The sequence below is a fragment of the Brachionichthys hirsutus genome, chromosome 22 (genome assembly GCF_040956055.1).
Source record: "Brachionichthys hirsutus isolate HB-005 chromosome 22, CSIRO-AGI_Bhir_v1, whole genome shotgun sequence".
Taxonomy (NCBI): domain Eukaryota; kingdom Metazoa; phylum Chordata; class Actinopteri; order Lophiiformes; family Brachionichthyidae; genus Brachionichthys; species Brachionichthys hirsutus.
This window is the reverse complement of record NC_090918.1, coordinates 3218509-3240340: the sequence shown is the minus strand read 5'-3', so window position 1 is coordinate 3240340 and position 21832 is coordinate 3218509. Positions and strand designations below refer to the sequence as shown.

The window sequence follows — 21832 nt, the reverse complement described above, 5'->3', positions numbered from 1 at the left end:
TCAAGGCACTTTACAGGAGGAGCAGGGAAAGACAGAACCCAACTTGACCCGCAAGAGCAAGAACTTTGGAGAGGGAGGCAAAGGAAAACAAGGAGATGGGAAGTGATAGAGAGACAGAGCAGGAGCAGACAAAAGAAAGATCACAACTGACTGGACAAGTCACCAGTTCACCCCCCCCCCCCCCCCCCCCACCCCATCATTCCTCGCTGTGCCCTAACCTGGTGCAGATTAGAAACATTAGCTGCCAGGGACAGCTAATGGGAGGGCAGATGTGTCCTGATCAGAGATGAGACAGAGTTTCCTGCTGAGGTGGATGCTGCGTTTCAGATCCGTCCCTCGGATGCAGCAGAGGACAGTCCTCGGGACAGACACCGCGGCCGGAGGACCGAGCAGAGGAAGCGTTACGGGACCGGCTGCTTCAGTCATGGAAAGCGAACTCCCCAGAGACGGCTTTTCCTTCTGCCCGGCCCCCGTACAGTAAACCCGTTGTCTTGTGGGGCAGCAGAACTGCGCTCCGCCTTTACACGTCTGAACGCACAGAGGACAACGAACCGGTGTCACATCCGGATTCATTCAGAGGGAGGGTGTCCCCGCTTCACTTTACTGTATGTCTCTGGAGCGCAGAGACGAGAGGAGGACATCGCTTGGTCTCTTTTTACGCATGGAAGCCAATGTCCTTTGTCTTTTTTTTTTTTTTTTGGTCCTCGCACGGTCTTCGCTCTCGATCCAGATGGCTCGAACCATTTGTTTGTCAAACCGAAGCCGATTCTCGTCGCCCTTAACGCGCCCCGTTACCTCCGTGACACCGGTCAAACCGAGAGGAACCGAACGGCGCCGGGTCGCCTGGAGACAATCACGCAGGAGAAATGTCCCCTACATTGAAGCGCGCAAAGCTCGTCCAGCGGTTTGAGCCGCGCGTAACACGCCGGATCACTCACACATCCAATCATCACTCATTTATTCAGTGCTGCTGGTTCATCAACGCGCACGGCCACGCGCACACACGCGCCATACAACCATCCCACACAGAGGAGGGGAGACTGGTCCTACCTGGTTGGAACATACTTTGGAAATAAAAGATGACCAGAATTAAAGATCCCAAACAGGTGGCGAGGACCATCCGGCAGATCCTGCTCATCCTCATCAGGTCGCTCAGCGTCTGCTTCATGGCGGGGGGGGGGGGCTGCGGCGCGCTTTGTGGGGGAAGCTCCGGGCTCCGGCGGTACCGACGCGACGAGGACTGTCTGCCGGTCAATGAGCTGAACGCGTCCAACACGGAGCGTACCACTGCTGGGCTGCTGGAGGGAGGGGGGGGACGGGACAGGAGACGACAGCACCACCCCTCCCCCCCGCGCTCAGAGGAAATGAGCGCGTCCAGACGCGACACTGTTCATCCTCCTGGAAAACTTCTGTTTTTGGAGAAAACTTCAGGACAAGTTCAGGAATACAGTAGTGAGTCCAGAATAGAGTAGTTAGTCCAGAGTAGAGTAGTGAGTCCAGAAGACAGTATAGTTAGTCCAGAATCTATCTATCTATCTATCTATCTATCTATCCATCCATCCATCTATCAATCTATCTATCTATCTATCTATCTATCTATCCATCCATCCATCTATCAATCAATAAATCAAGTAAATTAATGTGCGCATGGGCTGTTATTGTTCTATTTATCTATCGTGTCCCCTTTTACAATTCAACAAATTACCCAAAACAATCACCACAAAGCTGCTGAGCCACTTTTAACGCTTCGCCGCCCTCTGTCGGCTGGACGCGGGAGTGCAGCCCGCGGCCTTTTAACGCTTCGCCGCCCTCTGCCGGCCGGACGCGGGAGTGCAGCCGCGGCCCCGCGCTGGGACTGGTCCTTTCGCAGCCATTTTCCGTCCAACCAAACAGCCGTCTCAGGAAGCTAACCAACCAGGGCTTCATTGCAGGTCTGTTCTTGGCTCCGGCCAATGATTGCTAACCGATTTCTCGTTAGCTCGAATGGAAATGTCCGTCTCTGTCTGATTTTTTTATTTGTTGTCGGAGTGAATGAGCGCTACTCATCAGGAAGTATCCAGCGAGTTAGACGCGCTTTATTTACCGTTTCGGCCCGAGCCGTGTCTCTCACTGCGCCCCCCCCTGCACGACAAAGAACAGGCCGACGTGTCTACGGGCCGCGGAGGATTTACCATTTATTCAAGGGACAATATGTACCCGAGTATGTTAAATACGAGAGGTAATGTCCCGCTGGACGTCCCTTCGCTGTGCTGCGTTTGTATCATGTATTAGCCCGAAGTAGCTAGCTAGCTAGCTAGCTCCCTTTGTAGGCGAACGCGAGCTAACATTGGTGTGTTACCTGCGAGTTAGCATCAGATAGCTGAACTCGGATTAATTTAATTAGCATGTGGCTAACTCGCGTCGGCGTCGGTTTACAGCGTGGCTGTTTTCCATTTTAGGTTCTCAGCGCTAGCCGCAGTGACGCGGCTAACGAGGGAGTTTTAAAATCTGCGTGTCCGCGCAAAGGGAAAGGTTCACGGCGCCGGCGTGACACGGACACGAGCGTGTCCGTTTACTGAACGTACATAAAAGGCTACGTGAGCTAATTAGCGCAGCTAGCGTCTCACAGGCTGAAGCTCCATCAGCTGCAGGTGCTGCTGCATCGTTCACTGTTCAGATAGACCAGGGGCCCCCAAACGTTTTCCTGTGAGGGCCACATAACTCTTCCCTTCTCTGATGGGGGGCCGGGGTCAGTTTGTGCAGGGAAAGTGTGACGTTGGCAGGGGTGCCTAAACATTTATTGTTTTCCAGACAGCCACCAAATAACTCTTTCATTGCAGAAAAAAAGTCAGGAAATAAATAATAACACTATTAATCAAATAAATGATAACGAAATAACCCTTTCATTACAGAAAATACAGGAAATAAATAACACTATTAAGAAAATAAGTAATAACCAAATAACCCTTTCCGGGTTCGTCATGGAACATTATCTTTCTGGTCGTATGTGATCATTAAAATTGTCCCAAACAAAAGGAAGGATGCTTTTTTTCTTCAGAATATTAATATATTCTCCACCATCAATATTATTTTTTAGGAAACAAAATATTGAATTAATGACCCCTCTTAAATGCACCCCATACCATTATTGACCCCCCCCCCCCCACCGGCTACTCATGTTGTGTGGAAAGCAAAATAATAATAATAAAAAAAAGACTGTTTTATTTTATTTATTTATTTTTTATCTTGGATGGTTCAGGGGGGCGGGCCGTAGTTTGGGGACCACTGACGTAGATCCTTGGTTTACTATTTGCATCTGGCAGATTAGCGATAGCGGTTAGCTCGATATGAGGGTTATTTCCAGCTAGCAACAATGGAACGAAACGGTGACAGATACCATTTTCTCTGATCAGCTGATCAGGGAAACTGAAGCCCGTGGCCGTTTCAGCAATGGGTTCCGTACAACAGAACCGTCTCGTGTTGTTCCGTACGTTTGCTCTTCTGACGAGTGGAACGCGTTTCAGATGGACGGAGACAGCTCGACCACCGACGCCTCCCAGCTGGGGATCACGGGGGAGTACATGGCGTCCGGCCATTACGTCCTCCAGTCTCAGGACGGTAAGGCGCTGCCGGTCGGAGCCCGGAGCGGCCGAGGCGATGAAACGCTAATGCTACGCGGCCGGGCTTTTCTTTTCTGCAGATGACGGCGAGGAGAGTCTGAACGACCACGACGACGGCGGCATCAAGGAGAACTTCAGGGAGCAGGACATCTACCTGCCCATCGCCAACGTGGCTCGCATCATGAAGAACGCCGTTCCTCAGACCGGAAAGGTCCTCCTTGGGTTCCGTTTTTCGGACTCCGAAAGCGGAATTGCAGCACGAATACGATCCGTCGTTTTGTTCGCAGATCGCCAAGGACGCCAAGGAGTGCGTGCAGGAGTGCGTGAGCGAGTTCATCAGCTTCATCACGTCGGAAGCCAGCGAACGCTGCCACCAGGAGAAGAGGAAGACCATCAACGGCGAGGACATCCTGTTCGCCATGTCCACGCTGGGCTTCGACATGTACGTGGAGCCGCTGAAGCTCTACCTGCAGAAGTTTCGGGAGGTGAGCTTTGATCTAAATAAATACGTCCCCCGTCCCCGTGTGATGTTTACCTTGTTCTCTGGTGGGGGTTTTTTTTTTTCCAGGCCATGAAGGGGGAGAAGGGGATCCCGGGGATATCGGCTGGAGAGAGCTTGGGAGACGACCTCACAGACGATAGTTTCAGTAAGATTCCCGTTCGGATGTTCCCGTTTGGCCGGCGTTCGCTCTGGTTTAACGTGCGGTTCTCCTTCGCTTAGCAAATCCGCTGCCAGCTGGGATCATCACGGCGGACGGGCAGCAGCAGAACGTCATGGTGTACACCACCTCGTACCAGCAGGTGAGCCGCTGAGGGGCGGGGCGATCGATGGATCGCGTCGCCTCCGGCTCAAGACTAAACCCGCTGGGTGTTTTCTAGATTCCCACCGTGCAGCAGATCCAGTTTTCATGATGAGGTCCGACCGCAGCGGCTCCCTTGCCCAACCCAGCCCTCCGGGCGACCCCACCCACGGGGCCGAGGTCATCAGACGGACAGGGAGGGTCATCAGACGGACAGGGAGGGGGGGGGGGGAGAGGCGTCGACAGACACCCCCCCCCCCCCAGTGTACAGAGAAATCCCTACCCGTTGAGTAGACAGTGTCGTTTCCAGAATGCATCCAGACCAGCGGGGAGAGCGAGGCTTCATTTTAAAGGCTAGTCTGACTATGTTGAATCGTGGTCGAGTTTTTCTACGTTCGTGCTAATGTGTTTGCTTTTGTGCATTTTTTTTCTGTTGGGGTTGGTGAGGGGGGGGGGGGGGGTCGGGGGGGGACGCACTGGATTGAATGTCTTCTGTTGGAACTAGGAAAAGCAGCGTTGGTTCAGACGCATCAGATCATGGAAGCTCTTTTGTAAGTTCACACATTTATGTGATTTAATGTTATGCAAATCCTTTGAATAAAATTCAAAAGTTGTGTTTACGACGTCGATTTATTTATTCGTTACATAAAATGATTTCTAAAGTGGAGCGTCACTGAAAAAAAAGCACTCAGAGAGTGCAGACCTCCCCCAAGCAGCTCGTTCCCCTCCTACCTGGATCTACACCGTCCACATGGTGATCTGGATCAGCACCAAAAGGTTCTATATTGTTCTTTAGTATCTTTATGCACCAACCATGAAAAGTCAAAGTGAATCAGAGTTTGTACATTTTTAACTGATTTTTGAATACATAAATGGTTTTAATCTTAGAATTAGGTATTTGTTCCTGACCTCATTCTGGATCAGAACCAGAATACGTGTTTCATGATGATCGGACCCCTTTATGACTCCGATTTTTGGTGACTGAATTGAATGCAGATTTTACAAGTTAGGATTTTTTGGAAAAGCCTCCTATATAGGTAAATGGGAACATCTGGATCCGATCTGAATGAAATCTGGTGGTGAGATAGAGACCCCCCCCCCCCCTACATGACTGCCCCAAATTCCATAAACGGTCAATAATCAACCGAGATACTGAATTTCATGAAGATACACCCAGAACGTTTTGAGTTATCTTTCTAAAAGGCAGACAGACATAATTAATATTCATCTGCAGGTCTAAATGCTTCTTCTGATTGATTATGAGTTATTGATTAATTATCGACCAGCTTCTGTATGTGTTCATTTCAGCAGCTTCTTCCTGTACTCGTCCACGTACGGCTCAACGGCCTCCCACACCTAAAAGCACAAATATAGTAGACATCATCACTGAGACATCATTGCTGAGACATCACCACAGTGAGACATCATCACTGAGACATCACCACAGTGAGACATCATCACTGAGACATCAACACATGCCTGCACTGCAGTCAGAGTCAACGGTGAAAACTGGACTTACTTTTTGTCCTCTGATGAGTGTGTGAGCAGCTTCTATGTCCGGACTCATGACCCGGTCTTTGTCCCAAGGCCTGCAGAAACATGGATAATGAGGACCTTGCTAATCGGGACATAAACTATAAGATAATTTATATGCAAGGACATCAATGCGTTAGTCCAGGACATCGCTCTTTAAGGAAAGGTCCACAGCTTAGTCCTTTTAAACATACTCTAAAAGGATTCTGGACGGTGCGCTGGACGGTGCGCTGGTTCCTGCGTCTTCAGAAGACACAGGAACTCCAGCGCCTGACAGGCAGCCAGCAGCTCTATGGCGAGCACTGCATCACAAAGACGGGTTAGTCTGCGGCCGGCGGCCCTTCAGCCGCGAGGGGACGTGGCGTGTCACCTTGCTCCACGTGCTCCACCACCGTCAGGGCTTTGCGAGCGGCCCAGCCCCCCATGGAGACATGGTCCTCTGTAGCTGCGCTGGTGGACAAGGAGTCCACGGAGGACGGGTGGCACAGAGCCTTACTCTCCGACACTGTGGAGACAGACCGCTGGAGGGGTTAGGATCGAAGCCCCAATCTGTGGAGTGAGCAGCAGATGGTTTCTGTCATCGCGGCAGAACAATCGGACGGGCCCACAATATTGATCCAGTCAGAGCCTCACACGGTCCCGATCATGAGTCTGGACTGGATTGATGTTGTCTGTCTTCCAGCTAACTTTATAATTAAGGTGTCCAAACACACTTGGACAACTAGAGGGCAGCAGGGGAGCACATCAAGACACATCAAGACACATCTAAGACACATCTAAGACACACCGAAGACACATCTAAGACACATCTAAGACACATCTAAGACACATCTAAGACACACCTAAGACACATCTAAGACACATCTAAGACACATCTAAGACACATCAAGACACATCAAGACACATCTAAGACACATCTAAGACACATCTAAGACACACCGAAGACACATCTAAGACACATCTAAGACACATCTAAGACACACCTAAGACACACCTAAGACACATCTAAGACACACCTAAGACACACCGCTTTTTTGAAATGCTCCTCTTATGTTTGACTGTACTTGTACTGTAATACATGCTATTGTTTGACTGTACTTGTACTGTAATACATGCTATTGTTTGACTGTACTTGTACTCTAACATTCTATCTAATAAATATCTTCATCATAATCACACATCTGTGTGTCTCTGAGTCACACAGAAGCAGTTTCTGAAAGTATTCCTGCACGTCTGGCGCACCCGTCGGGGTTCTTGTGGAATAGTGCGGTATGTTTTTGTTCAAAGGTCCAGGAGGGGAAGATGTCTGGAACAGAACGGATATTTATTTTACCTGAGGATTTGACCTTGACCTTGATCGTGGCGATGTCGGCCTTCCTGTCGACATCTTTGACCACAGCCTCGTACGCATCGCCATCGTGCAGCTGGACACGCAGCCGGGGCGTCCCCGGCACCGTGGCAATGGCGGTTACCACGTGAGCGTTGGTCACGATAAAACCAGACTCATGTGGCGTCCGAACAAAGGATGTCTGAGGATACGGGGGGGGGGGGGGGGGGGGGGAGAGACGTCTTGTTGTCAGACAGCTCGTGAGTTTTAGGATTTAGAGAACTTTTGTGTCACAAACAGTTCAACAGCAGGCGCCATTTTCTCCACCGCGTCAGCGATGAAGTTGAACTTGTGGCGCGGGCTGCTGGAATGAGAGCGACCTTTACACCGACACGGAGAACACGCTGCAACATCAACGCACGCTTAACACAGATTTATCAGCTTTACTTCATCCTGATACTGAAGGTTCATACAATGATTTCACATTGAGGTAGCAAAGGAAGATTCGTCCTGGTTCCTCCACCGGAACCCCAAGGGAGGGGTCTCCCTCCCGTAGCGAACACACCAGGCAGCGGTTACATCTATCCGTGACGGAGCCGCTCATCCACGCCACAGTTCTCTTGTTCCTTTCCTTCCATAAGTCTCAATACGACATAATAAACCGGTGCTGCGGTGCTGCGAAGAGCCAAAATGTCTGCCGACTGAAAGTACAGCATATTTATTTAAAGTATTTTATGAGTTAAAAATATCAGACAGAGAATACTCTGGCCCTTATTTGACTATTTGACTGTTTCTAACTCACGCAGGTTTTCACTTTTGGCATCTAACTGTCCATAAAGAAACACTTCTGTCTGGTTCACAGTTTTTTTTATATCTTCTGACCGTGGAGAGAGATGAACGGCAGGTGCAGGGCTTATTTAAATGTCCATCCATCCATTCCAACCGCTTTGCCTATCTCAGCAGTCAATGGGCGAGAGGCGGGGTACACCCCGGACAAGCCGCCAGTTCATCGGAGGGCAACACAGAGACGGACATTCAGCCACACACACACACACACACTCTACGGGCAATTTAGTGTAACAACCCGCCTCACGTCACAAGTCGGATTTGAACCTGTGACCTCGTTGCTGCAAAGCAACAGCGCTGACCACTGCTCATCGGGCTCATGTCTGTGTCCAAATATGATGAATGTCATTTACATTATAAGTCCTGCCTTATTTTGTTTCCTTGTTTCTGTATGAGTTTTGTTCACATGATTCTAACGCCCCAAAGAAGAATTTCTTTTTATTCTCCCTATTCTGCTAAATATTTTCTTGATTTTATGACTTTATAAGAGACAGAAAATCTCAATTGTCTTGTAAAATTGTATTTTTTTTAAAGTCATGTTGAGAAAAGTATTTTAAGGTACTGCTGTAGAAAATCTCAACTTCAAAGCCGTTTCCATGGCAAAGCCTGCTTTAATGCTTTGATGTCTTTCGGCTTACCCAGTATATATAGGGCTGGACATTCAGCAGACAACAGACTCGGCAGACAGCAGATTACTTCAGCTAACACAGTCTCATTGAGTATATTAAAACTTTGTCAGTAAAACATCTGAACAAATGGCTTCCCAAAACGTTCTGATGACGGACAACAACAATACCTTTGTGAGTTTTCTTCTATTTACTTTTAAACATTTTTGGCTTTTACTTACTGTACATGTCAGTTTTAATGTCATTTTAAGGCAGTTTTTTCAATGGAGCTTCAAAATTTGTTCCTCAATTCCTCCGAGTGCTTTTCTAGTTTGTTCATAATTTGTATTCACTTTCATAGATCAACGCACAACAATTGTTTTTATAAATGGCTTTTGCAAACTGTGGCAAAATAAATATTGTTAGCTCTGCACACCAATCAAATTATAATTTATAAGATTTGAGTTACTTTTTACATTATTTCTAACTCAATATTATTACAGACAGACACACAGAGAGCCTGTATGCATGCAATTAATGGAGAGATTACATGTATGCCGGCCCAAACAATTAACATATTTATGTTAATTGTATGGAAAATAGGCATTTGTTTCAATGGTAAAAACCGTAATTTATATGGTAAAATATAGAATGAAACGCCAACCTCGCTCTGAGGCCGTGTGGTCATGGGGGGGGGGGGTACCCGGAGTGGAGGGCGCAGTGGCAATGGCAGACAAAGGACCACACAAATGACTTAACTATGTGTAATGTGTCTAAACGGAAACAAATTGTAGACAGTGATATACTTATCATGTTATTGCTGTGCTGTAATTGATGTGTTTATATCCACATCCTCTCAGGCTCCTAATCCTAATAATGCAAAGAAGAGAAAGAGGGGGGAGGACGAGGAAGCAGAGGAGATGCCGCGGAAGAAAGTACTCGGATCTCCCATTCCCTGGTAAACTCACCTCCTGTTAAGCTCATCAACTCAATTTACTTTTATATTTCATGTTTGGTTGGAGAACAATTGATAACCTTTTGCACTTAACATCTGCAGTATACCTCTCTGCCCCAAATTATGGACCAAAAGTCCATTTCGGCCGGAGAAGAGAAGAATGAGGGATAATCAGGAAGAGGAGGAAATGCTGCAGAAAAAAATACGCAGATCTCTCATTCCCTGGTAAACTCACCTTCTGTTAAGCTCAAAAAACTAGATTGACTTTTATTTTTCATGTTTGGTTGGAGAACAATTGATAACCTTTTGCACTTAACATCTGCAGTATACTTCTCTGCCCCAAATTATGGATCAAACGTCCATCTCGGCCAGAGAAGTTCAGAAGAATGAGGGATAATCAGGAAGAGGAGGAGATGCTGCAGAAAAAAAAAAGCAGATCTCTCATTCCCTGGTAAACTCACCTTCTGTTAAGCTCAAAAAACTAGATTGACTTTTATTTTTCATGTTTGGCGTATAAAGACCAAGAACAATTGTTAACCTTTTGCACTTAACATCTGCAGTATACCTCTCTGCCCCAAATTATGGATCAAACGTCCATCTCGGCCAGAGAAGTTCAGAAGAATGAGGGATAATCAGGAAGAGGGGACCCAAAATGAAACGAATCCCTCTTGCCCTGGTAAGCTCACCTACATCACGCAACATCATTGAGTAAAGCGTAAAAGGGGATTTGTAGAATCCAGACGCTGTTAGACGAGTTACCTCTGCAAGGTTACGCTTCTGACGGTGTTCAAGTCTCGCATGTGAAAAACAGCAGCTGCAGCATTTATTCTTTTGTTCCTTCTCAGGTGTGATTCAAGTAGAACCTCAAAGAACCAACCCACAGCAGCCGGCAGGATGGCGTGACACACATCCTCCAGCCATGCTGACCCCAAGAAAGCAGCAGACTACACCAATGGTGCTCCGTTCAGCCAATAGAACAAGAGCAGGAGAGAAGCGGGATAAATAATCTGCATTCATTTTCATTTGAATTAAAACATTATTGCGTATATTTTCTGTCATCTTGTCTTTATTCTGGGTCTGAAATAATGAAAAACGAGGGCGGCTGCCCGGGGCCTGATGACGGGGGCGCAAGCAGGGCGCACCGTCACTGATTACTGCCTGGCGTTTATTAACACATTAATAAAATGTATTCTTATTATTAGTGTCAATGTAAACTGTGATTTCCTGACAGTGCCCCCCCCCCCCACCTCAGGGCCCTTGGGCTGGAAGTGGTCTCCGTCAGGCCCACGCCCATATATGTCATTTCCTTCTATAGAACATCAGAGATTGCCCCCTCGCCTTTTTTCCCCGGGAAGCTCCTGTTGGCCGTTTCCTGAGTCGCCTCGGACTCTGTAAACAAACGGCGCACTGCGATGTCGACTTGTGGACTCACACGCCGGATTGATGGACAGACACATAGACACACACTCACAATTAGCTGGACTCACATTGATCTTCTGTCAAGCAGCTACTCCCTCCAAAGAATGAAGGCAGCCTCCCTCCCTTTCCTCTTCCTCCTGTTCCGTAGACGTGCATGCGCCCGTCCCATTTTCATTCTGAAGACTCTATAAATAACATGAAAAGTCCAATTTCAAGTTGACTGTGATTCAATTCAATTCACTTCAAGTCAAGTCCGTTGAGTTTGTTCACATATCCCCAAAGTCTTTTATTCTACACATTTATTCTGGAGAGAGAAACGGGAACTATATGAATAATAACAGCTTTAATAGAACATTTTTAGTTGTTGTAATAACGACTAGTAGAGCACTCAGCGAGTGCAGACCTCCGCCAAGCTGCTCATTCCCCTCGTAATTGGATTCACACCATCCATTTTGGCTCCCAATAAAGTTAAAATATATATAATAATTGTAAAAAGTAAAGCTTACTGCTTCTCGGATTTCGTCTATTGCGGGTTATTTTTAACCCCCCCGATAAACGAGGGACCACTGCACTGCACTACCAACATTTTGATTGATTATAAACCAAAACTTAAAATTGCAGTCAAGATTTTTCACTAAAAACACAAACTCAGAGTTCTTGGACAAGCAAGCGTGTCGTTTTCCTCACTCATCCAAAGCAAGAATGTCTTCTCTTAAATAAGTTACTTCGATTTAGCCATATTATTAATGTACAAAGAAAATAATGTGTGAAGTTTAGGCCTAATTAGAATATAATAAGTAAAGTAAGTGTAATTGTCTCAGTGCGGGATCATATCCGGGGTCGTGACCCCTCCAGAGACTGCAGTAGTCGGAAGGAGTATTTTTGTGTTGAACGTGGAAACAGCTGCTGCACTGAGCTAGTTAAAATATTCTTTTGTATTTAAGTTTTTGCAAGCAGCTGATAAATTGTGCATTTCACATAAAACCAAATGTAAGTGGGAGGTTTCCAATCATCTGCACGGATATGGGTAACTGTTGCACCGTGGATCTGGATGACGGTTTGTGGCGTCTGTCACAGCAGCTCCTGATAAACCTGCGTTCAGATAGCGGTATCAGTCTGGAGGCCCGATCCTGCTGTCACGGATCCCTCTGAGGCTCCTTGACCCGACAGGCATCTCATCTGGAGAATGTTCCTCCCGGGTCCACCCACCATCCTCCATCCTCCATCCTTCCACTCCTTTCTGGGGTTATCCTACGTCACCTCCTCCCTCCCTGTAACCTATGACCCCCCCCCTCTGTCCGTTCTGAGAACGGGAAAATGGGCGATGGGAACTGAAGGAAGCGCATCAACAACAAAGCTTCTCACAACCAAAGCAGAAGAAAGACGTTCTCACTTCGAGCTGGACCTCCTAATGTTAAAGCAAATCCTCTTTCAGAACGCACACACACACACACACACACGCTGTACCCCAGATGCCAGATGCTGCTCCACTTGGTACCAGGCTTCTGATAGCGAGGTGTGAGTGTTCTGCTTCTTATCATCACTTGCATGTCAGGCCGCCTCCCACACTTGGCGTGCTTTTGAAAACAGAGCTGCAAACATGGATGACCTGACAAAAGAGCAGAAATTCTCACCTTGTTTATTACCCCCCATTACTGCAAATTTCACAGCCAGACACGATCCCAGTCTGCAGCTGCTTCCCGAAGGCAGGAGCTGCTCGTATTCTCAGGTGAGACGTTCCCACATGATGCAGACCTGACATTTACTCCTATATTGACAGATAGAGAAAGCCGGAATCGGTCCTGAGGGAAGGTGGTGGAAACGTTGCCCCCTGGTTCTTCTGATTCGGCACCTCTCACCATGCATTCAGGAGGTTTTGGTCGTTCTCCTCTCCGCTCCAAACCTCAAAGACCTGGAATCTTTTCTGAGAATAATAAAGTGTGTTTCCGGCATTGGTTTGTTTATTTGTCTGACTGTTAGCGGCATAACTCAAAAAGTTGCAAACGGCTCTTGATGAAATCTCTATCTTAGCAACAAATTTCATCCTGATCGGATTCGGATCGCGGCTACTGTTGCGTTTAGCAGGACTAGGGAAGAACTGCTGGATGGATCTTGATGGGCGTTGGTCGTTTTTACGCTCTTGGACAGATTTTCCAGAATGGTTTCCACAATAAATCTGCTCAGAGCTGATACTGAGAGCCACTAAATCACGGGGAGGTTCGGAGTCTTATCTCGCCGCTCTCGGTACCGCGTCCACGGAGAACGTCAGAACGCTGTGATGTTTGGGTGAAGAAGCAGCGGGTCGGTGGGGAGGGCAACCGCTGGGATGAAGATGATGTATGTGGAGAAGTGAAGGAGGAAGATGGGGTGGGTGGGGGGGCAGTGAGCGTTTCAAGGAGACCCTGAAGGTGTGAGGAGGTTCCTGGTGGCGAGTTGGGGGGGGGGTTATGTTGTCTCACATTCCTAGCATGCTCGTCTCGTTGTAGCAGGCTTACGAGGCGAGGGAGTGAGCGCAGGTCCGGTCCGACGTGAGGACGGAACCTCCGGCTCACGGCTGAGGAATCCAAACTGCAGACATGAGAGGGGGCGTGGCCTGGTGCCAGCAGAGCACGCATTTACAGCAGGGCGATGGATCGATCGCCATCTTGCTTTAGCAGACGACGGATAGAAAAAGAACAAAATGCAACATTTGAATGAAATCAGGACAAAATGTGCAGATCAGCGTATTTATTTCTACTCCTGGACGCAGCCCTCGGTCTCGGCTGTTATCAGCGGTCGGTCGGTGGCGGCACAGTTGACATCAAAGTGAGTGAAGAGCATCCTTCCTGTTTGTAAGACACAGCTGGAAGGCGGAAGACAAGAGACACGGTCAGGAAGCAGTGTGACACACATCCTTCCCTCTGGCTGATCGCGGTTCACACACATTTACACCCGACGTGCCCCGGATCCAGCTGGTCGGATGAGACGCACCATGTCGGCACCACGTCCAGCTTCTGCAGCACCTCGTCCAGAAGGACCTGCAGACTGAGAGACCGAAAGAGGGACAGACAGAGGGAGAGAGAGCACAAGACTACAGGGAAGAGAGAGAGATTACTGATATATACTTATAGCATGAATAACCAGATAGAGGGGGAGGAGGTTCTGCCACCAGTGCTGGCCTATGACAACATATTGATTACTGTATTGATTAACTATAAGCTTTGTAAAGAGGAAAGTCTTTAGTCTCCTCTTGAACATGCTTGTTGTGCTGCATTTCCTATTCAGAGCAGGATCTGGATTCAATCCAGTTGTGACCCGTCAGTCAAGGGAGATTTGATGCTAAGTGAATAGAAGAATAGTAAAAGTGCCCTGAAAGCCATTCCTGGGATGTTTGAGAACGTCAATCGTCATGGTTACAAGCATCGGAGTAAACCCTGGTTCCTGCAGGGCGGCAATCTGGTCAGAACCGCCTGCCTTTAATCCAAAATCAAACACAGTGCCAGCTGGACCGACGCACTCATTCCTCGAGTGAATTAAAATGTCAGGCTAATGGAAAGGGGCAAGCAATTCCTCATCAAAGAATTTAAAACCCAAGTCCCGAGAAAAGCCACAATGGGGGGGGGGGGGGGGGGGAGAAATGTGCAAAGGTGCAGGTTTCACGATAAAGCATTCCAAACACGAGCAGGTGGTTTGTGTTCAAAATGGATGAGAAAGAAAGAGAGAAAGAGAGAGAGATGAAAAGAAAGAGCGTAGTGATTTTTAGATGTCGTTATCTTTCCCTTTAAAAACCAGTCCCCAGCATGCATCTTGTTTGCGAGAGCAAGTCAATGGCTGAACTTTAATTTCCTGAAGCTCCTGTCGCGTCTCTGACAGCTGACCAATCAAAGTTCTGCAGGGACGCGTCACCAGTCACAGATGAATCCGTCCTTGTCCTCGTGGTTGACCTCCTGCTGTGTTTGGGTGAGGGTTCGAGGGGCAGCTTACGTCCAAACGGGTCCTTCCTGTGGTCAGACAGCGGGGCTGATGGGACTTTGCCACGTATCCTCCAGTCACGGACCGTTTTGAGAAACGCTCAAATCCAGGGAACACATTGTCTCACAGCTTCCTTTGTTATTCAAAGTGTCCCGGCAGCAGAGGGACCCGAGCCCTGGGATTGGACTGCGCTGGGTCTGCCCCTGGTTCCTCCTGATAAGGGAGGCAGGCACAGTAAAAGGGAATGTGCAGAGCTCCTGGTCTGCCTGAGCACAATACAGCAGCAAGACACTGTGGGAGACAGAGAGAGAGAGAGAGAGAGGGGGGCAGAGAGACACCGAGCAACAACAGCACCGCCAAGGAGACCACAGAAACACTCACACACCCCCCTCAAATCCCCAACTCTGCAGAGAGAGGGGAGAGAAAGAAACAGCAGACAAAAGCATTCTTGGCTTTCAGTTTAAAAGAAAAAGAAAAGAGCGACAATACGTTGGGCGAGAACCTTCAGTAGAGATACAGATTCAAGGAGAAAGGCGTGAAGGCGTGAAGGCGGCCAGACCGGGTCCACCGTCCCCGAAGCGGGATCGGGAGCGCAGAGACAAGAGGGACAAAGTTCCTCCGGGGGGGGGGGGGGGTGGAAGAGACACAGGATGAGGACAAACGGCAGGATGGTGTGGCTGCTGCTTCCTCTGAGTGAGTACGAACCCATTCCGAGTGTCTGTCTGTCTGCGTGCGCTGATCAGAGATCAATCAGCGCAGCGGCACCGAGCTGCAGGACGCAGCAACAGGTGCACGCAAACAGAGCCCAGAGGTTCTCCGATCCAGAACCACGCAAGTTAAAGTTCTATCAGGACACAGAGGAACTTAAGGGAAATGGATTTTATGAAACATAAACGTGTAGGAAACTCTTTATAACGAGGTTTGAGGTTTGAACCCTTTATAATGTGAACTTAATCTGTACTGGTGCTTTGGTCGGTTGGTTGTTTGTTTGTAGACAAAACGCGAAAGAACATTTTGTGGTGGCTCTTAGATGAGGGTATCCTTTGCATCCTGAATTTGGTACTAGGATCGGATATTTTTTCTAGAAATCTTTTTTAACAGTCGGAGATTTAAAGACACTTAAAAGATTTTGATGAAACTTTGTCAGATTTGTCTAAATTTGTGGCGTTGTGTGTTTTACCATTTATATTTTTACTGTCAAATCCAAATGTGGGAAGTAGAAGTACGATCCTTGGGTAGATGTTTGGGTTACGTCATCGGACTCGAGCTGGTGGAGCTGCAGCCGCTCTCCAGTCACTGTTCGGGAGCAGTTTACCTTCATTCAGGAAAAAGTGACATTAATGGTCAATTTCCTCAAAGAATATTCAACTTTTGGGAAATGATCTGTCTTCTTTCCAAACAGCTGGCGACCAGTGTCAGTGGTTGAGCCAGAAGTCGTGCTGCAGGCACAAATCCCTCCCCAGTAAGCTATAAAGTAGGGATGGAGGAATGCTGCATCCCACCACTGGAAGGAGAGGACGTCATGCAGCAGCTTAGCTTTAGCTTAGCTTCTGAGATGCAGAACCTCCGATACGATGCCGTAGAAGGCCACTTCAGAAAAGCAACCTTTTTGAATAAATTATTCTCTTCAAGATTCTTATTTAGCAATTATTGTAATTATTGATTTATTTGTTTTATTTATTAGCACAGTTCTGATTTTATTGCCTTAAAGATCTGCCAGTGTCCTTCTCTGGAAACTGTAGCCTGTCTGCATGTGTAGCTAATGTGTGCGTTCCCTCGGCTTGGAATGTTACCACAGATAAACGGTAGATTGATAAAGTAAAGAAATTGTGCAAGGATGGGTTCGGGCCGGTCCCGTTTCAGCAGGGTTCGGGTTCTGGCCGGTCCCATTTCAGCAGCCTTTGGGTTCGGGCCGGTCCTGTTTCAGCAGTCTTTGGGTTCGGGCCGGTCCTGTTTCAGCAGGGTTCGGGTTCGGGCCGGTCCTGTTTCAGCAGGGTTCGGGTTCTGGCCGGTCCCGTTTCAGCAGCCTTTGGGTTCTGGCCAGTCCCGTTTCAGCAGCCTTTGGGTTCTGGCCGGTCCCGTTTCAGCAGCCTTCGGGTTCTGGCCGGTCCCGTTTCAGCAGCCTTTGGGTTCGGGCCGGTCCTGTTTCAGCAGGGTTCGGGTTCTGGCTGAATGAAACACCCCTCCACAGTAAAGGAACTCCCTCCAAAAACACTCCAAGTCCTTTGCTGTGTTTGAGGACAGAGGGAGGCTGAATAATGAAGCCCCCCCCCCCCCCAGAGAGGTGAGGAGAGTGTTTCTCTTTAATTATGCACTAGCCTAGCCGCTCTCACCACCACTGTGGGTTCATAAAGGACTACTTATTGTGTGTGTGTGTGTGTGGGGGGGGGGGGGTCTTTTCAGCGTGTGAATGCGTGGATGTGTTTAGCTGTCAGGGCGGGGCTGAAGGCCCCAGCGTGGACCGCCTGGTTCTTCCCATGCAGGCGCTCAGACAGAAGCCGTTAACACGTCTAATTCACTCGACTGACTGGTTTTACGGGTCTTTAAAGCTCCAGTAAAGACATTTTGCAGAGCAGGGTTCTACCACGCTTCGTCAATGGAACCATAGCTCCACCCAGTGCTTGGGCCTTGGCCACGCCCACTCATGAAGCTCCACGCCGAGTCAAAAACGGAACGGGCCACGGACCCGGAGCCCTGGGGAGACGCTCGTCCAGTGTCTGCAGGACACGGCAGAGAAGAGGGAACAATAGACCGGGAAAAAGCCAGTTCCCAAGGAGGGTGTGGCTCCAGCAGACGGCCTCCAGCCGCCGCGTCCCGCTCGGCTTCTTATTCTAAGCGTCAATGTTTGGACAACCTTTGATGGATATTATTCCAGCTTGTTGAATTCAGGACGTCCTGTGATTTTGGACATTTTAGCAAAGTAATGGTGAAGCAGCGCTTAGCAGCAGCCCCCCCCCCCCAGCATGAAAAAGAATCCAGGGTCGATCCAGGGATTACACATCTCATCTGGTTTGGGAATGCCCCAGGATCCCCCAGGTGGAGCTGGGGGGGGGGGGGGGGGGGGTCTGGAATATCCCTCGTCTGCTTCTGCTGCCATGTTCTTCATCTAAGAACTTCCTCCTGGTCAGACTGACTCAATAACCCTGAAGGGAGGTGCCCTACCCCCCCCCCCCCCCCCCGCTGATTTAGCATGACCTTTTAGACACGTCCAGGACTTGTGATGGAGAACAACTCTGTTAATGCCGCCGCAGCCACAGATCACAGATTACGGATGGAGATTAAGGCTCTCCCTGACAGATGTTTCTCCAGATGTGATGGCAGCCCGCTGAGACGCGTAAAGTCTCCCGTGTTCAGCTTCGTCTTCCAGGCGCACAGATATATATTCTAGATGCATCCATCGGGGTTGAGACGGAGAGGACGGGCCGGGTGAGGACAGCTCGTCCTCCTCGTAGCTCGGACACGTCCGACGCCTCTCATTTAGCGGTTTGCTCTGCTGGAACAGGAACGACGGGTCTCTGTGAAGGCCGCCGTTTCTTCACTGCCCCCCCCCCCCCCTCACCTCTGCGCTAACCTCCTACTCCCTCCCTCGCTGGACCCCCAGGTGTCCATTAATCAGGCCTGTGGCTGGTACCGTCGTGGACTTTCACTCACCTCCTCCTCCTCCTCCTCGACTCCCTCTTCAGACCTCCTATTCTCCTTTACATCATCGTTTCTCTCTGAGTGCTCTTTTCTTTGTGTGTGTGTGTGTGTGTGTGTGTGCGTACCTGCTGGTGGTGACTGGTTTCCTCACACACACACACACGTATGTATGGGGGGGTTGAATGGACCTGTAACACTGAACTTTTATCATTAGTAGCCCACCGACAGATCACATAAACACACGCTGGTCTGTTTTCCAAGGACAAGGAGTGTGCGTGTGTGTGTGTGCATGTGTGTGTGTGGGTGCGTGCGTGTGTGTGTGGTCAGTCGTTTCCGTGCACCCATCAGATTTACAGCACCTCGAGCTCTTCTTTACTTTCTCTCCTCCTTTTCTCTCTCTCTTGTTCCCACTCAGTGTTTTTACATTCACACCCCCTCGCCTCCGTACCCAATGCAGCAAAGACCCCCCCCCCCCCCCCTCCCTTTCTCACCCCCACCACCAGCAGCAGCAGCCCCCTCAGTCACTGGGACAAGCCGGTGGTTGCAGCATGGGGTCGGGGGGCAACGCTGCATGCTAAAAAAACACGACTGACCCTCCTGCTGTGAACTGTTTCGTTTAAGGGAAATAGTGAATAAAAGATAACGTTAAGCGTGTTTTTATTCCAGAGTTGTTGCTGTCCTCTTTGATTCGACTTAACACAATAATTCTGTCCCGACCCGTCCCGGGTTTGATTGACAGATGATGTGTGTGATTTCCCTCCCCAGCGGTGATTAGTAGTGCGTTCTGGTGGACCAGAAGTGTTTGATGAAAGAGCAGCAAAAACAAATGTCACTCCGCCCACCGAAGGTCATTCGGGTCACACGCGGGCCTAGATCAACAGAACGTCTTCCTGACACTGCCGGGATTTAAGAAGTGGAGAGACGAGCCAGGGAAAGGACAGCAGGACAGTTCTCACACCATCCGCTGCCTGACCCCGACAGTGGAGCAGGACGTCCCAGAAAACAACACCCTGCAGCCGAGGACAGAGCCTGCAGCCGAGGACAGAGCCTGCAGCCGAGGACACAGCCTGCAGCCGAGGACACAGCCTGCAGCCGAGGACACAGCCCGCAGCCGAGGACAGAGCCCGCAGCCGAGGACACAGCCCGCAGCCGAGGACAGAGCCTGCAGCCGAGGACACAGCCTGCAGCCGAGGACAGAGCCTGCAGCCGAGGACACTGCCCGCAGCCGAGGACACAGCCTGCAGCCGAGGACACAGCCTGCAGCCGAGGACAGAGCCTGCAGCCGAGGACAGAGCCTGCAGCCGAGGACACAGCCTGCAGCCGAGGACAGAGCCTGCAGCCGAGGACAGAGCCCGCAGCCGAGGACAGAGCCCGCAGCCGAGGACAGAGCCTGCAGCCGAGGACAAAGCCTGCAGCCGAGGACAGAGCCTGCAGCCGAGGACAGAGCCTGCAGCCGAGGACAGAGCCTGCATTATAACAAAATCCGGATTTAGTTGCATCATCACAGAATTATCCCCAATCCGGATCCGATCTGGATGAAATTCGCTGGTAACTGAGACCCCCCCCCACATGACATCAGTCAACAATCAGCTAAAATCTGCACGTTGTGCAACCCTCTAAACACATCAGTGTTAAGACAGCACTTAGTCTACTAGCACGAATCTTATTTCATATTGGTGTGTGTGTGCGTGCATGTCTTCCTTGAGGCTGTCCAACGAGGAATGTGTGGGTGAGGTAAAAACAGCCTCGGTGCTGATAGCAGTGGGCTCTGTGGGGGGGGGGGTCACCCACTAAAACAGAAACCAGCTGGGGTCACCAGAGAGGTCACGCCAAACGACTCACCTGTGGGAGGGGGAGGAAAAGAGGGCGGGGTCGGTAGAACGTACCGAATGAATGAGCTGAACTCCCACCCGCCAGTTAAATCCACTCTGACGTGACGATGCTGGAATGGAAGGGAGAGTCTCAGGACAGGGACGGGACAGGGCCGTCTCAGGACAGGGACGGGACAGGGCCGTCTCAGGACAGGTCCGGGACAGGGCCGTCTCAGGACAGGGACGGGACAGGGCCGTCTCAGGACAGGGACGGGACAGGGCCGTCTCAGGACAGGGACGGGACAGGGCCGTCTCAGGACAGGGACGGGACAGGGCCGTCTCAGGACAGGTCCGGGACAGGGCCGTCTCAGGACAGGTCCAGCTCAGGGCCGTCTCTGGGCCTCAGTGAGTCCTGGTGGGACGCGTTTCTATGAACTCGCACTGCAGATTAAAATAGAAAATTAAAATTGAAGCTCCAAAGTGGATAAAATGCCACGGCCATTGTTTTGTGGGGCGGAGTCAGTCAGCCATTGTTCCCGTCCATCCAAACAGGCTGCAGCGGAGGGCGTGGCGCTTCCAGGTTTATTGTGTGCAGCTTCCTGTCCTGGTCACTATAAATAGAGGCGCAGCTTTCTGAACTGCAGGAAATCCTGAATGCGGATCGACAGATCATCACAGCGGCTGCGTTTACATGGACGAAATGTATTTAATCCCATCAGAGTAAAATAATGATCGGATGCTCCGTGTTCATGGACCCTGAAAATATTGATCCGATTAGGACTTGCGTGTTCCTGCATCACACTTTTGATCGGAATAAAATATTTTGGCATGTGGAATTTATACCAAATATACGGGAAATAGTAGAAGAAGAAGCCGTAGCAACTTCTGTTAAACAAAACATGGCTCCGCCCCTTTTCTGCTTGAAACATTAAGTGTTATTGTTCTTCAACCAACCGCGTCCAGCGTCCGTTTTTCTCCCCTACCTGAACACCTGACTTCTTTCCTCTGTGGTGACTCCAACCCTTTTTAATCCTGTGTCCATCTCAGGTCTGCTGATTCAAAGCGTCTCTTCAAACGAGGACGCTCAAGGAGCCACGTCCGTGTCCAAAGACTCCGCCTCCGCCACGCGTGCGCCGACGGCCGTGGCCGTCGATGATGCTGCCGCATCGCCTCAGCAGACCGGCGCGCCAGCAGCCGGTGCTGATGCTGCGGAGACAAACAAACCCACGCAGGCGCCGACGCCAGCGGAGACGACTGCTGCCCCCCCACGCCGGCGCCGACGCCAGCGGAGACGACTGCCGCCCCCCCCACGCCGACCACGCCATCCAAGCCCACGTCCGAACCGTT

General features: G+C 49.8%; 2 protein-coding genes across 3 annotated transcripts in view; both read left to right on the top strand.

Annotated features, from left to right (window-relative positions):
- Positions 1–1874: 1874 nt before the first annotated feature.
- Positions 1875–5117, top strand: nfyba (nuclear transcription factor Y, beta a). Of its 2 annotated transcripts, none has more exons than XM_068755181.1 (7): positions 1875–1931; positions 3504–3597; positions 3680–3810; positions 3887–4084; positions 4168–4246; positions 4321–4400; positions 4479–5116. In XM_068755181.1, the coding sequence occupies exons 2-7, from the start codon at positions 3504–3506 to the stop codon at positions 4509–4511; spliced, it is 615 nt and encodes a 204-aa protein (XP_068611282.1). In that variant the 5' UTR covers positions 1875–1931; the 3' UTR covers positions 4512–5116. The 2 variants fall into 2 exon arrangements, with proteins under 2 accessions (XP_068611282.1, XP_068611284.1); XM_068755183.1 differs by lacking the exon at positions 1875–1931 and adding an exon at positions 2082–2218 and having other exon boundaries at positions 4479–5117.
- A 10568-nt stretch (positions 5118–15685) lies between these two features.
- podxl (podocalyxin-like) overlaps positions 15686–21832 on the top strand; it is a 13610-nt gene continuing 7463 nt past the window's right edge. Inside the window, exon 1 of the mRNA XM_068755420.1 lies at positions 15686–15728. Within this exon, the coding sequence (XP_068611521.1) occupies positions 15686–15728 (43 nt within the window). The remainder of the gene's footprint in view (positions 15729–21832) is intronic.

What these genes read in the sequence shown, in the direction of transcription:
- nfyba (XM_068755183.1), top strand. Translation starts at nt 3,504, where the DNA reads ATGGACGGAGACAGCTCGACCACCGACGCCTCCCAGCTGGGGATCACG. An exon ending in ACCTGCAGAAGTTTCGGGAG is followed by an intron (nt 4,085 to 4,167) that starts GTGAGCTTTGAT and finishes TTTTTTTTCCAG; the next exon opens with GCCATGAAGGGGGAGAAGGG. An exon ending in ACACCACCTCGTACCAGCAG is followed by an intron (nt 4,401 to 4,478) that starts GTGAGCCGCTGA and finishes GGTGTTTTCTAG; the next exon opens with ATTCCCACCGTGCAGCAGAT.